Genomic DNA, 13,906 nt, shown 5'->3' on the forward strand with positions numbered 1-13,906 from the left:
TGTAGAACTACAAAGAGCTCAAAGGTGAGCGGAGTTAATAAAATGGACAAGGAGTGTAGAAACAAGGAGGTGGTTTTAATGTTATGGCTGTTCTGAGTAAGCGCTCGACGCACCCCTGCTGCTGAAGGCGTGTAACTGCGGATCTCAGAACTTGGAGCTGGTGTGTTTACTAGCCTAGCCAGAGGAGCTAACGCGCTCCCTACTGCTGCGCGCCCACACGCGCTGCGGGTTCACTCGCTGCACGATGGCGGAGGGAGGCGGACCCGAGTCGGGGAACGCTTCAGATACTGATGCGGAGCCGGGGTCAGCTCAAACTCCAGTACCTTCTGTCGAGAGTCAAAAGCAGGCCACTGGAACACTGCTGAAAACCACACTACGAAAGGGGGATGAATGGTGAGACAACAAACATATAACGCTGGCTTTACACTGGATCAAAGTTAGCCAACCTGCTGATCTAGCCTCGGCTAGTTAGCGCTAGCAAAACCCCAGTGTGTGAACGGTTTCAGGCCTACCGCCTCACATTGGGCAGGGAAGTGGAAGCTGGGCTAGGCTAGGGTAGCTAGCCGAGCTGTTTAACAGTTATCTAGCTCGCGTAGTGACTAACGGGAGTCACTCTTTACCTTGACAACCTTTGATTTCTATATTTCTGTCCTAACTAACGCTACAGTAGGGTGTGAGTAGCCGGGCTGGCTTTAGCTGATTGACGAACCGTCTTGTTGGCTAGGCGTTAGCGCTAGCCCAGCTAAGGTTACCGGTATGCCTCGGAGCATTCTCTCAGCAGCTGGCTACAGTAGCCACTCTACTGCTCTGTGTTCACGTACTAAAACATCAATTTCTGAAAGTGGAGTTTAAAGCCAACTCTGCGCATAACGTTACTCCCTTTAATATGAGTCTAGGCATGATGTAGAGTAGTTCAGTATTTTCTCGCCTAGTTACGTACACAGCTTGCAAGCATGGTAGCTACTTCGGTAACGTTAATGGACGTGGTTATAACGTTAATGGACGTGGCAGTTGTCATATATATATATATATATATATATATATATATATATATATATATATATATATATATATATATATATATATATATATATTAAGACTATTTGCTCGATGGAGCCAGTGACACCTCCTAGATGGAAGACAGGGCAAAATAATGCCTCAGGTAGACAGCAGTTAACGGTACGTACAAGTCATGTTAGCGTAACCAAGCTAACTACAGTAGCCAGCTACTGCTTTGTCATGGGCACTGGATAACACCCAGCGACTGTGCTGATTGACACCGAAAGACACTATATTCCAGGCAATCAGGCAGCCCGGGACAGTTAAGTAAGTAAAGTGTAGAAGGTTATATTGACTTAGTGGCACCTTATGTTGACGGAGACAATCGGAAGATACGACCGTCTGCTTGACTGAGCAGTTTCGCTTCGTTCTGTCACTTGGGTTAGTAGTGCATTGCTTAGTGGCTGATCGACAGTGGACTGTTTGATATATGGTGTGTGAACGGCTAGCTTCACTGAAATATTCCCTTCAAAGTACCATCACAGGTTACTTTGCCAACATCACTAACCCAAGACACAGTCGTGAATTGGCACTGTTTCAATTGAAAGTGAGTACAAATGAAACATTTTCACCTGCCTTGGCCGGATGGAATCCTTGGTAACAAGCTTATGCAGTGGAACAGGTTCCTGCTTTAGAGAAGATTAAGACTTCCTAGTTCACGGTTTCTATATTAGTGATGTTAGAACAGTGCATTGAAGGTAACATTTGGCAGATTTTTGGCAGCAGGTATTTACCATTTATTAAGTTCTTAACCAGAATTACTGAAAAAGTTATAGTTTGGTTTTGTTGCTTTCTTTTGATTCAGCTTGATAATCTCTGCCCACCCCAACTGTGCTCTGTAGGTTTTTGATTGACAGCCGGTGGTTCAAACAGTGGAAAAAATATGTGGGCTTTGACAGCTGGGATATGTACAATGTCGGAGAACGCAATCTGTATCCGGGACCCATTGACAACTCTGGGCTTTTTTCAGGTAATTATACATACATGTATATCTTTAGTATGTATGTAAAATTAGATGGGTCTTTTGCTCCAATCAGTTTGTCATGGCCTGGAATTATGAAAGTAACAACTGATAACATTTCAGAGGTATGAGTGGAACCGCTGGAAGCATATTGTCTCTTGGATTGCTGCAGTCTTAATAGGGTACATAATTGTTTTTTTTCCCCCCACATTTATGTTGCAGACCAAGAAACCCAGGCACTAAAAGAACATCTTATAGATGAGTTAGACTATGTCCTGGTGCCCACAGAAGCTTGGCTTAAGCTAGTCAGCTGGTATGGCTGTCTAGAGGGACAGCGACCTATTGTCAGAAAGGTAAAGCACTGCCTTGTTTCACTTTTAAGGTTACATTTGAGTTTATACTGTACAATAATTTATAATACATTTTATTTAACATATTAGCAGCTGTGCAGATATTATTTGACTTTTTCACTCAGCAGTATGTGCATTCTCATTTGCTTGGTCTTGCCTCCAAAACTTTTAGCCAGCACAGCTTCTTCAGTGTAATATTACAGCAGTAGTATGTTGCTGTGATCCTGTGTAAAAGGTTTCATCCATTGCAATAATTAAAAAATGGTTCACTCATTTGAATAGTTTTAGCATAATGTGAGCTTATCAGTCACAGCTCTGTACTGCTCTTTTCTCTGCACACAAACTTATGTAGCATGTTTTTTTTTTTGTATAATTTTTTTTAGGTGGTTGAGCATGGCATGTTTGTAAAGCACTGTAAAGTGGAAGTATATCTGTTGGAGCTGAACCTATGTGAGAATGACAACATGGACAACGTGGTCACTCGCCATTTCAGCAAAGCTGATACCATTGGTATGAAACCTTCAGTGTTGGCAGTAGAAGTACAAATATGCTCTCACTGTATTTCTACTATATCTGTTCATTCTTTTGAAAGTTAACTTATCTGATAATAGCTGTTTCTGTCTTCTTCACAGTAGAGGTGAATTGGAATCCGAATTGCACCCGTGAAAGAGCGTAATTATTGGTTTGCTTCATTGTCTTTCCTCAGATACCATTGAAAAGGAGATGAGATCTCTCTTTAATATCCCATCAGAAAAAGAAACTCGACTATGGAACAAGTACATGAGCAACACATACGAGCAGCTGAACAAGCCTGACAGCACTGTTCAGGATGCTGGGCTTTTTCAGGGCCAGGTAGGATTTTCAGATTCTATACAGCTTTTAACAGTCCTCTTCATTGTGCTTCATTCCCAATTCAATTGGTGTGACAGACCCTTTAGCAATTGGAAACTGTGTCCTTGAGTCTGCTTCGATTTGAACAAAGTCATTGCAGAACTGTCTACCTTTAGGTGCTTGTGATTGAAAGGAAGAATGAAGATGGCACATGGCCCAGACAAGCCTCCCATCCCAAGTAGGTTGATTTAGATGTTCCTTCATATGGTGGGTTCTTACCACCAGTAAGAACTGATGTCTAAAGTTCTAATTTGATTTTTTTCTAGGTCCAGTACAACCACCTCTCGGACTTTCACTACTTCCCCAAAGTTCTCCTCCAATTCGTCTGCGACTATTTCTTCCACAGTGACCAACGGTGACAGCAGTAGCAATTCCGGCTATATGCTGAACAACAGCACATCTGCTGGTAACAGGTATGTTTCCACATCATCGCTCATTTTATGCACATAAAAATAGGCTCATTATTTTGCTTTAAACCTCCCATTGTTTTGATTTTTCACCTTTGTGTATCTTGTGATGCACCAAAATTAAAATTCTTGGCCAAAACCAAAATTCAGGACACATCCGACTGAAACAATAAAGCTGACAGTAAATAACAGTTTACATAAAATGAACACTATGAATACTAAAATTATGAATGTAGGCTACAGTGTGTGCCATGAAACATTGTCTACAAAAGAGAACAATTGGTCATTCAAGGCAATGAATTTCATTGTCACTGCCACAGTCATTTGAGTTTTTTCATCATTTCAAAGACTGAGGCTGAATTTGTTAGTGGTGTTAGTTTAATAGCAGAAACTTTCCTCTCTGTTTCTATTGTTTTGCTGTATTCTGCAAATCGAGTGGGATGTCATGTTTTCAAATTATATTAAACCTGTATTGGTGCAATTTTTGAAATGTTTGTTGTATACCCTCTTGATACTTAACCTAAATAGAGATTAGAATTTGCCTATGTAATCTAAAAGCCTTGGGAAAGACAACAATGTCAAGTGAAGGCCCACTGTCCTTTGCTGGTCTGCACAGACACGTTGAAACAGTTTGAGCAACAGCAGTTGAGTTTTTTTCACTTGACATTGTTGTCTTGTTTAGTCTTTGTTACTTTCAGACTAAATTGTTCAGTTGTTTTTCTTTCTTGGAAAAAACAAGACTAGGATGTGCATCAAAATTTCGTCCACAAAAAAATTAGTCAGAAATGGTCAAAAACAGTAGTTTTGGCTTTTTCTGATCTTGCTGTCTGATTTCTGTATCCACACTTGGCTTGTAACAAACCACCATGCCCATTCATTTGACTGTAACATATGAGTAATCACATGAACCATACTCTCCAGTGTAAAAGCACAACCATGTTTTTGCTGACCGTTTAATCTTCTACAGGTTGGGAGGGTACAACTCATACAGCTCATCTTACAGTTACAGAGAGTCTGCCTCACAGCCTGGGCTCTGTGGCCTCAGCAATTTGGGCAACACCTGCTTCATGAACTCTGCACTCCAGGTACATACACAGGCAAACACACTCATACTGATGCTCATTCACCCAGTTAATGTTTTCTGGGTCTTGTGAACACACATATATTCTACAATTAATTTTCTCTGTGATTAATGTACTCCCATCCCCTTCTTTATGTGGTATCTCTTTACAGTGTTTGAGCAATTCACCACCTCTAACAGAATATTTTCTGGAGGACCGGTATGAAGCAGAGATCAACAGAGAGAATCCATTAGGGATGCGAGGGGAGATTGCTGAGGCCTATGCTGACTTGGTCAAACAGATGTGGCTCAGTCGAAGCAGCTATGTGGCTCCTCGCACTTTCAAAGTAAGATATACAGCTATGCTGGAGCTGTTGTAGTTAACCTGTTTCAGGTTAGATTGCTAATGTGAGTTTACAGCCTGCAAGAGTTGATCATTAAAGTTATTTTGAGTATTTCATAAAAGTGTATAGTATAAAAATATGAAATATTAAATAGTCAAGTATATATGAAGTAATTAAGCTGCACTGGAGGTCCTTTTTCTTGAGGGTGGTGTTTTTCCATGTACAGACACAGGTTGGCCGCTTTGCCCCCCAGTTCTCAGGGTACCAGCAGCAGGACTCTCAGGAGCTATTGGCCTTCTTGCTAGATGGACTACATGAGGACCTGAACCGTGTTAAGAAGAAGCCTTACTTGGCCCTGAGAGATGCTGAGGGTCGGCCTGATGAGGTATTAATTTTCAAAATGTTTCTTTCATCCTTTAACTTTTTACCCTGAATATGCAGTTGAATGCAAATGTTTGGGCACATCGGTCAAATTACGTTTTGACATTTTAATGCACAGCAGCTGTTCATTTGCTGAATCTTCTTAGAAAAAATAAACGTATGTTGTTTTTTTTTTTCCCAATATGTGAAACTCATCAAAAAATACAATTTGTGCACTAAAATTAGCAGACAAATGGCATGGTTTAGTTTGTTGCCTGTAGATGATGTGTACTGATTTTCCATTAGAAAATCAACAGAACATAATTTGAACAGGGATGTTTAGACTTTTGTATACAACTAAATTGAACTAATATTACGGTATTGTTAAACCTGTCAATGGCTCTTTGTATCTCTACAATGTTATCATTGTGCCCAGTAAAACATCTTGATGCAGGCTATTTTAAATGGCAGTGAATATGTGAATATCATAGATCTTATATATTTTGTCCTTCTTTTGGTTGACATCTCGACTTGATGTTAACAGATTGTAGCTAAAGAAGCATGGACAAACCATCGGCTGCGAAATGATTCCATCATAGTTGATATCTTCCACGGCCTGTTCAAGTCTACGCTAGTCTGTCCCGAATGCTCCAAAGTATCTGTCACTTTTGACCCTTTCTGCTACCTCACGCTGCCCCTGCCTATGAAGAAGGACCGAACCATGGAGGTGTTTTTGGTTCGGACCGACCCTCAGTCCAAACCCATGCAAGTAAGAGCATTGATTTGGCATGCATATATTGGTAATATAGTTTATCTCATAGTTATCATATAGTTTATTAAAATTTTTGTGTTATGTGATTATTTAAGATCAAATAAATGTCCTTACTGGTTTTCGCTGTGTTTCTCTGTTCTTCTTAGTTTCGTGTGGTGGTCCCTAAACTAGGCACAGTGGCAGACCTGTGCAGTGCTTTGGCTAAACTTTCTGGAGTTCCAGCAGAGAATGTGAGTTGTGCCTGTTGTATTGCTTTTTAATATTATGCTGTCAGTTATTTTCACAGTTTGAACATGATTCATATGCCTGCTTTGACAGATTAGTCATCAAATCACTTACTGAAGTTTGAGTCCGCTTTTCCCCTCTCATCTAGATGGTTGTGGCTGATGTTTACAATCACCGATTCCATAAAATCTATAGAAAGGATGATGGTCTCAACCACATTATGGAAAAAGATGACATTTTTGTGTAAGTTGTTGGTTTTTCATTCCATTCAGCTAAAGATATTTTTTGAGATTGTGAATTCCAGTGATACTTAGTTTGTGTGTGTTGTAGCTATGAAGTGTTGGAAGAGGACAGTGAGCGGATGAATCTGCCGGTTTACTTCAGGGAGAGACACATGAAGCACAGCGGAGGCTCCTCAGGCACAATGCTGTTTGGGCAGCCACTTCTCATCACCGTTCCTCGCCACAACCTCTCCCCAGACACACTGTATGAGCGTGTGCTGGAAAGAATTGGGTGGGTGCTCTTCTGCCATGCACTGTGAACATAGAGCTTGAGAACTGTACACATCCCATAGTTCAGATTGTTTTGTTGTTTGTTTTCCCTGTTTCACATTCATGCAGCAGTCTCTCACATTCCAGAATGAAGTTAATGTAACTGGACACGTGTGTAGTGAAACAAAAGATAAAGTACTCAAAAGTTATTTGTTTCTGTTAAGGCGCTACGTGAAGCGCTCACAGGCCACCGTGATGGACGGCCGAGCCTCTGCTTCAGCCACTTCCTCCAACAGCAACCACTCAGTGGACTGTGGAGTTTTAGCATCCAATCATAATACAGGGCTGAGCAGCTGTAGCAGCCCAATGTCAGATGGGGCATCCTGCAGCGCTGGTTCTACCAATGGGAGCAGCCACTCTGAAACCTGCAATGGCCCCAATGGAGCATGTGATGGTAAGATGCACACCAAGCCACATGTCTTCTGAAATGTATTATTTGCTATTTCTCCACTGATTCACCAATGTTTTTTTGTTGTAGTTATTTCTGAGTGTTAAATTCATACATATCTTTGGGCTTACCACAGGTGAAGATGAGGCTATGGACCACCAGGTGAGCCCAGATCCTGAAAGTAGCCAGTCAGAAACTGTGGACGGAGAGGATGAGGGCTCAGAGCCTGAGAATGGACCCGTTGGTAGTGTTGGGAAAGCTTCTCGACCCAAACTCTTTTCTTTTAGCATGGTCAATTCCTATGGCACAGCCAACATCAGTCCTTTACCAAGTGAAGGCAATATCCTCAAGCTCACACGTAACTATTGCCCTTTTGCCTTTCATCCTTTTAAAAAAAAATTATTTGTATTTTTATTTTTTATTTAAAGATATTTTATTTTAAAATAAAACAACTTTTTTTTTCTGATAGCACATTCCACAATAGCTATTGACTGGGACTCGGACACAAAGAGACTGTGCTATGATGACCAGGAGGCAGAGGTTAGCTCACTTTATATGTTGCTTTTGACTTGTTTATTATTAATAATCTTCAGAATACTGTAAGCTCTGCTTTGTGTCATTCAAGGCCTACGAGAAGCATGAGAGCATGATGCAGGCTCAGAAGAAGAAGGCTACGGTGGCTCTGAAGGAATGCATTGAGCTTTTTACCACCATGGAGACGCTGGGAGAGCATGATCCTTGGTGAGGATAAATATGCTGTCACTAAAATGTTCAGATTTTGTGTATTCACTAGACACTTTGAATATTTTTGAATATATTCAGCATAGGTGTGAAGAATACACTAAAGGTTATTAGTTATCAGGGCTTGGAATAAAAAAAAAAAATGAATCGGCTCACTTTCACACTTTGAGCAGAAACAGTTTTTTAACTTTTCCATTTATCCATTCCAACCCCAACACAGTGTTCCTAAACTAGTCCTGAAAAATTCTGTTCTTTTTACACAGACTGTATGTGGCAGTAGGTTTGGAAAGCTATTAGTCCAGGTAGTTATGATCAGAGTAACTCAAATGTATGTTACATGTTGTCAGAAGAGTAAATACAGTCTTTAAAAATGTTTACTTACGCTCACTGGCTAAATGGTTTCTGGCATCATGAAATGATGATACAAGCAAAATTATGTGAGTGTATTTGGAAGAGCATGGAGAGTATTCAGAGCTAGTGTTTACTTATGTTATTACCAAGTTAATCTAAACATAAATAATAAGCCAATGGGCTGCACAGAACTGTGAAAGTAACATTATTAACCCTAACAGAGATTTCAAATAAACATTTATGTTCCTGAGCAGTTAAGGATAATTATGTTTTGGTTGTGTTTTTATTCCTACCAAAATACCACTTTCTGTTTTTGTTCCTCAAACTAGTTCGGAGCCCTGTTAGTTGTTAATGTATTAATATAACGGCCTATGTCTGATGCTCATTCTGCAGGTACTGCCCCACCTGTAAGAAGCACCAGCAGGCCACAAAGAAGTTTGACCTGTGGTCTCTACCCCGCGTTCTGGTGGTACATCTGAAACGCTTTTCATACAACCGCTGTTGGAGAGACAAACTGGACACTGTAGTGGATTTCCCCATAAGGTGATCTATCAATAACTATCATAGGCACAGAGAGTTTTGTGCTTTTGTTTCAATTAACATAAATGGGTGTTCCTATTTGTTATTATTTATTTTTGTATATTTTGTGCAATGTAAAAAAATAAAACAGTAATAGATGTTGCGCTAAGGGAACTGAGATGATTTGTCAGAATGCATTTCTTCCACCAGATGGCAGCAAGCTCGTGAGAAACGTGGTTTACGCCTTGTGCCTTAGCATTTTGTCTTTTGTCTTGATTCATGCTTTGATAATGTGCTGAGGGCTTGTTTGGTGCATGATCATCTTACATGGGATTTGATGAAAGTCATTTTGGTTGGTGCAGCAGTCTGCAGTAAGATCCTGTGGGAAGGACTTAACGGTGAAAAGATGTGGCATGTGTTGTCTGGTCATGCCATGTGTTGTCTGAACTTTTACGAGCCAGACTGTTCTTGAAGAGGAACAAGCATAGCCAGTGTGGTGGAAAAGAGCGTATCAGTCTGACAGATCGCGTGGTTAATAGTTTGAATAAATGTTGAGGTAGTTTTCATACACCTGCTAATGTAACAGCAGATGAGATGTTTATGCTGTTGTACACTTTAGTTCTGATTACAAGACAGAACAGTGTAGCCTTTGAGCCCATTGGCTCAGGATCAGACTCTCACGATAGAAACCAATAAATGAGTAATCAGCCAGTAAGTTACTTCAGGAAAATGCTCTTGATTTTGTTTTTCCTGTCCCAAAGACATGTTCTTTAACTGTGTTGGAGAGGGAGGTGAGAAGGTTGCTGCTGCGTAGTTAATTGATGCTGTCAGAAAATACTTGCTAAAGAATCTTGCTTCACCATGTTCAGCACTCGCTCACTAACAGTGTAACGATGGACGAATTCTTTATTCACATTATTTATCTTTGTGAGTCATTTGGATGAATCTCAAATATGTGACTGATCTCTGACATTTACATGGTTTGTTTTCTAAGGAGCAAACCAGGTTTTTTGTGACATTGGATCTTTTTAGTTTGGTTTGGTTGGTTTCATATTGCAGTGGCTAAGAACTCCATTACTTTCACACTAGAGCAAAAAGTTAAACGAGAAAGTGTTATTTTAAACTAGCCTGTCACTGTATAAAATCCAGATCTATCCACATATATTCTTGGTATAAATGTATTGTCCCATCCATAGTTTGAGTTAAAATTGAAACGCTTAGTGTGAATCACAATCAAAGCAATACAAATTAACATTGTTTTAGCTCTACGTCCTTATGGTTAAATAGTTTGTCAATTTTAGTTTAACCAACCAGCTGGATCGCATAATCTATGCTACAAATAGATTATGAGATCCAGAGGTACCAAAATCAAACCTGTTGCGTTGCGTTGCTGGGCATTTGGTTATTTGATTGCTGTTATTAGCAGCAGCTCATGCTGCAACAATATGAGTGTGTATTAAGAGTCAGATGCTAAAACAGGTGGATTGAGAACAGTACAGTGCAAGAAGAAGAGACAAACGTGATCTGGTGTTGAATTCCTTTGTTTGGTGCAGACCATCGTAAAAATGTATTTCCACCAGCAATGAACTGTATCAGGGGTCACTTGGAAGTGGACAGAGTGGACCCACGATTTTTGTTGGACCACGATATGTTTATTTAATGCGCTCGCAAGTATGGCTGGAGTGTTAAGTCAAAATGCACCAAATAAAAGAATGTTTGAGTGGTCCACACCAAGCAAGGTAGGTGTGAAAGTGACCTGGTTTTTGGGACAGCTGATGGTGACCATGAACTGTGGCCTTCCTTGATTCATCATTTTTCAGTGTTTTTGTTGAAAAACACAATTTCTCTCTTTTTTTTTTTTTTTTCTTCGATTCTTATAAATCACTCACAGATCAGCCATTATGATTTTATAGCAAGAGTGATCAAGGGAAAGCCTGGAAGTGATTCAAGCTCAGCTTTAATGGACAAGATTACAATGGAGTCTTTCACAAGGACCAGTCGAGATCAACTAAATATGATCCGCACTGCTTGCCTTGAAATAGCCAGAATAGTTGAATTGGGATCAGGCCAGTGTTTTTTAAAGGTTTTAGTGTAGTGCTGATGCTGGTTCTTCTCTTCCACAGGGATCTGAACATGTCCGAGTTTGTCTGCGACCCTAAAGCTGGCCCCTACATCTATGACCTCGTTGCTGTCTCTAACCACTATGGAGGAATGGGTGGAGGCCATTGTGAGTCGTTTATATTGCAGTTCTTTCCTCTCGTGTTATGAAACACTTCCCCTAAAGAGACAAGTCATTCCTCCTTACAGCTCTTAGCTGGTTAATATGTATTCATCTTATCTCATTCTGTTTTTTTATTAACTTGTCATTGTTCTTTAGATTTTATGTTCGGTCTTATCTTCCAGCACCTTTCCCCACACCTTTCTATTTCCTTATAAACGTTCACTGTTTCACTGGAAACTTGATCAGGTGGCTAGTGTTAACATGGTCTATTCTGAAAAAGACTAAGGCCTTTTTACACTCTGTAGTAAATAACACTGGTTAAATGGGGAAGACTTCAAGTTGTCTGCAATAAATCTTGCAAGTGACCTCAAACAGGAACTTTTCTCACTTACTCTGGCAGACACAGCATATGCTAAGAATAAGACTGATGGGAAGTGGTATTACTTTGATGACAGCAGTGTGTCCTCTGCCTCTGAAGATCAGATAGTGGTAAGATACTCAAGTTTGGAATTTTATCTTCATCTAAAGATATTTGTCATAAAACATTGTGATACCACCACCGAAAAAAACAAAACAAAAACAAACTGACACTTCTTTTACATCATCATCTCTTACTTTTCAGACTAAAGCAGCCTATGTACTCTTCTACCAACGTCGAGATGGAGAAGGTCCATCCAGATCCACCCCATCAGCATCTCTTGGAGGAGCTTCTGAGTCCCTGGACGACCACATGGACACCAACTGAAGTTCGTTATTCTTTAAGGACGGGCACTAAAATAAAAGCTATGTGAATGAAAAACCAACGACGCATCAATGCACATCCCAGGCTTTTCGGTGATTTTTGTTTTTTTTTTTTCCCCCCAAGACTCGGAGGGCCCTGTCTTTTACGCTTTATTTTAATTTTCTTCACAAATGTACACATCTACCAGGAGCCAAGAAATATGACATAAGAACGAATAAACGAAAGAAAATCAATAAGTGAGAATTTTAGTTTGAAGCGTGACATGACAGACTTTCTCCCTGGACCTTGTTGCCTGCTGAGCACATTTTTTTTAGTTTATAAGGAGGCAGAGGATGATATGGATATTCAGCCTCTCGCTGGACATCGAGAAAAGTTGCCTGAAATATTGCAATGAAAGTGCATACTTTTCTGTAACCAAGTGGAAAAGTCAAAAGAAGCCAAATGCATTGTGTTGTAACAACCAAAGTTGTAAACATATTGATGGCATTGGAGATGATGAGGACAAGGGAAAATTGCCTAGATGTAGACAGAAAGTCTGAGCAATGTATGCAAACGAAGATACATTTAATTTTCCTTTCCCTCCTCCATTCACTCTGCGTACTCGAAGGTGTTTTGTATTATGTGCCTCTTGTGAGGAATCGCTTCTTCTCTGAAAAATGCTTGTGTCCATAATCCACATTTTAGACAGAAGGCTTTCATTTATTGAGTAGACAGTGTCTCCATTGCTGTGTTCAACCACAATGCTTTCAACTTACTGCAGTGATATTTTTGCAAGCGTTCATTTACACATATTTCACTTTAAGGCTTTATCCTTGAGGCCTGGGGTAGACAGTATAGGCTGAACTATAAGTTATGTGGTGAGGTTGATTATACTGCTGATCTTCAATATTGTGCTGCTCTCTCTGATACGTTAGCACTAGCGGCCTTTCAGCCCCAAGAACTGTTAAAAGGGGGCTTGTGTGAGTGGATTTAGATTTAAACTTAAAGGTGGTACACATACATGTCCTGCTTGTCCCAAAAAAGGCTGAGGTTCATCACATGGCATTTCCTTAGTTGAGACCACTTTTGCAAAATGATATGCTTTAGAATTTTCCAGTTTGGCAGATTTTTAATAGAGCTTTGTTTTGGACGTTTCTCCTCTTGTTAAAGGGCGGACAGAGGAGTTTCGAGCCACTGCTCGAAAGTGGTGCTAAATTTGAGAGTTGAAAAGGCTGCACTTTTTGGCACAGATGAATATCTTACCCAGGAAACTTGGGGCTGATGCTATAAAGAGGAAACTTTACACGTTCAAGTGACTACAATGCTACCCTGCCCTGTCTGCTACCCTGTGGTGAATTTGCCATGTTATTGGTTGTGGCATTTCTTTGCTTGTCAGATGACTCAGTGCAAAACTCTTACTGATGTAAACATGCTTCATACTGGGAGGATGTTACTAACAGCTTTCCTCCCTGTTATGAATTTACCAAAACAGTCAGTATGCATCCATCTATCTTGTGCTTTTCTCTACTGTGGAATAGCAGCATGCAAAATGGAAACTTGGTGGTTGGTATCCCCACATGCTTCTCTCTTTTCAGTCTGTCAGGCTGTGACAAGTACATGCTTGATATCCTGCTATAAACTATGACATGGATACTAGAATTATGACATACTGGCCAATGCACTTTTTTACCTGCCACATTATCAGAATAGCATCCATTTTAAAAAACATTTTGAGAGATGTTGCATAGATGTAAATAGTCATGTACTATCTACAGAATAGAATACATAACTTCTTTGTGTTCTGATATTTATCATGGCAATATGTGCAACCCTGGATTTTGAAACAACATTTAAATCAAAAAGACAATAAAGAATTGAAGCCTGATTAGAGCGTCCTGTTTACTTTTGTATGATACTCAAGCACCGTCCTGCTGCTGTAACAAAACCTCACTATCTCTAATTCTACATCCATGAGTCATGCATTA

The 13,906-nt window shown here is 40.1% G+C and overlaps 1 protein-coding gene across 1 annotated transcript; it reads left to right on the forward strand.

Moving 5' to 3' along the window:
* Nucleotides 1-152: 152 nt before the first annotated feature.
* usp4 (ubiquitin specific peptidase 4 (proto-oncogene)) lies at nt 153-13,806 on the forward strand. Its single transcript, XM_017712658.2, has 22 exons — nt 153-393; nt 1,902-2,029; nt 2,243-2,373; nt 2,754-2,880; nt 3,077-3,222; nt 3,378-3,439; nt 3,528-3,674; nt 4,636-4,753; nt 4,902-5,075; nt 5,299-5,457; nt 5,977-6,201; nt 6,351-6,434; nt 6,578-6,672; nt 6,760-6,942; nt 7,145-7,374; nt 7,505-7,726; nt 7,838-7,908; nt 7,994-8,109; nt 8,854-9,003; nt 11,103-11,206; nt 11,601-11,689; nt 11,823-13,806. Exons 1-22 carry the CDS (start codon nt 245-247, stop codon nt 11,943-11,945), a joined length of 3,033 nt encoding a protein of 1,010 aa, XP_017568147.1. The 5' UTR covers nt 153-244; the 3' UTR covers nt 11,946-13,806.
* Nucleotides 13,807-13,906: the final 100 nt, after the last annotated feature.

The sequence above is a fragment of the Pygocentrus nattereri genome, chromosome 26 (genome assembly GCF_015220715.1).
Source record: "Pygocentrus nattereri isolate fPygNat1 chromosome 26, fPygNat1.pri, whole genome shotgun sequence".
Taxonomy (NCBI): domain Eukaryota; kingdom Metazoa; phylum Chordata; class Actinopteri; order Characiformes; family Serrasalmidae; genus Pygocentrus; species Pygocentrus nattereri.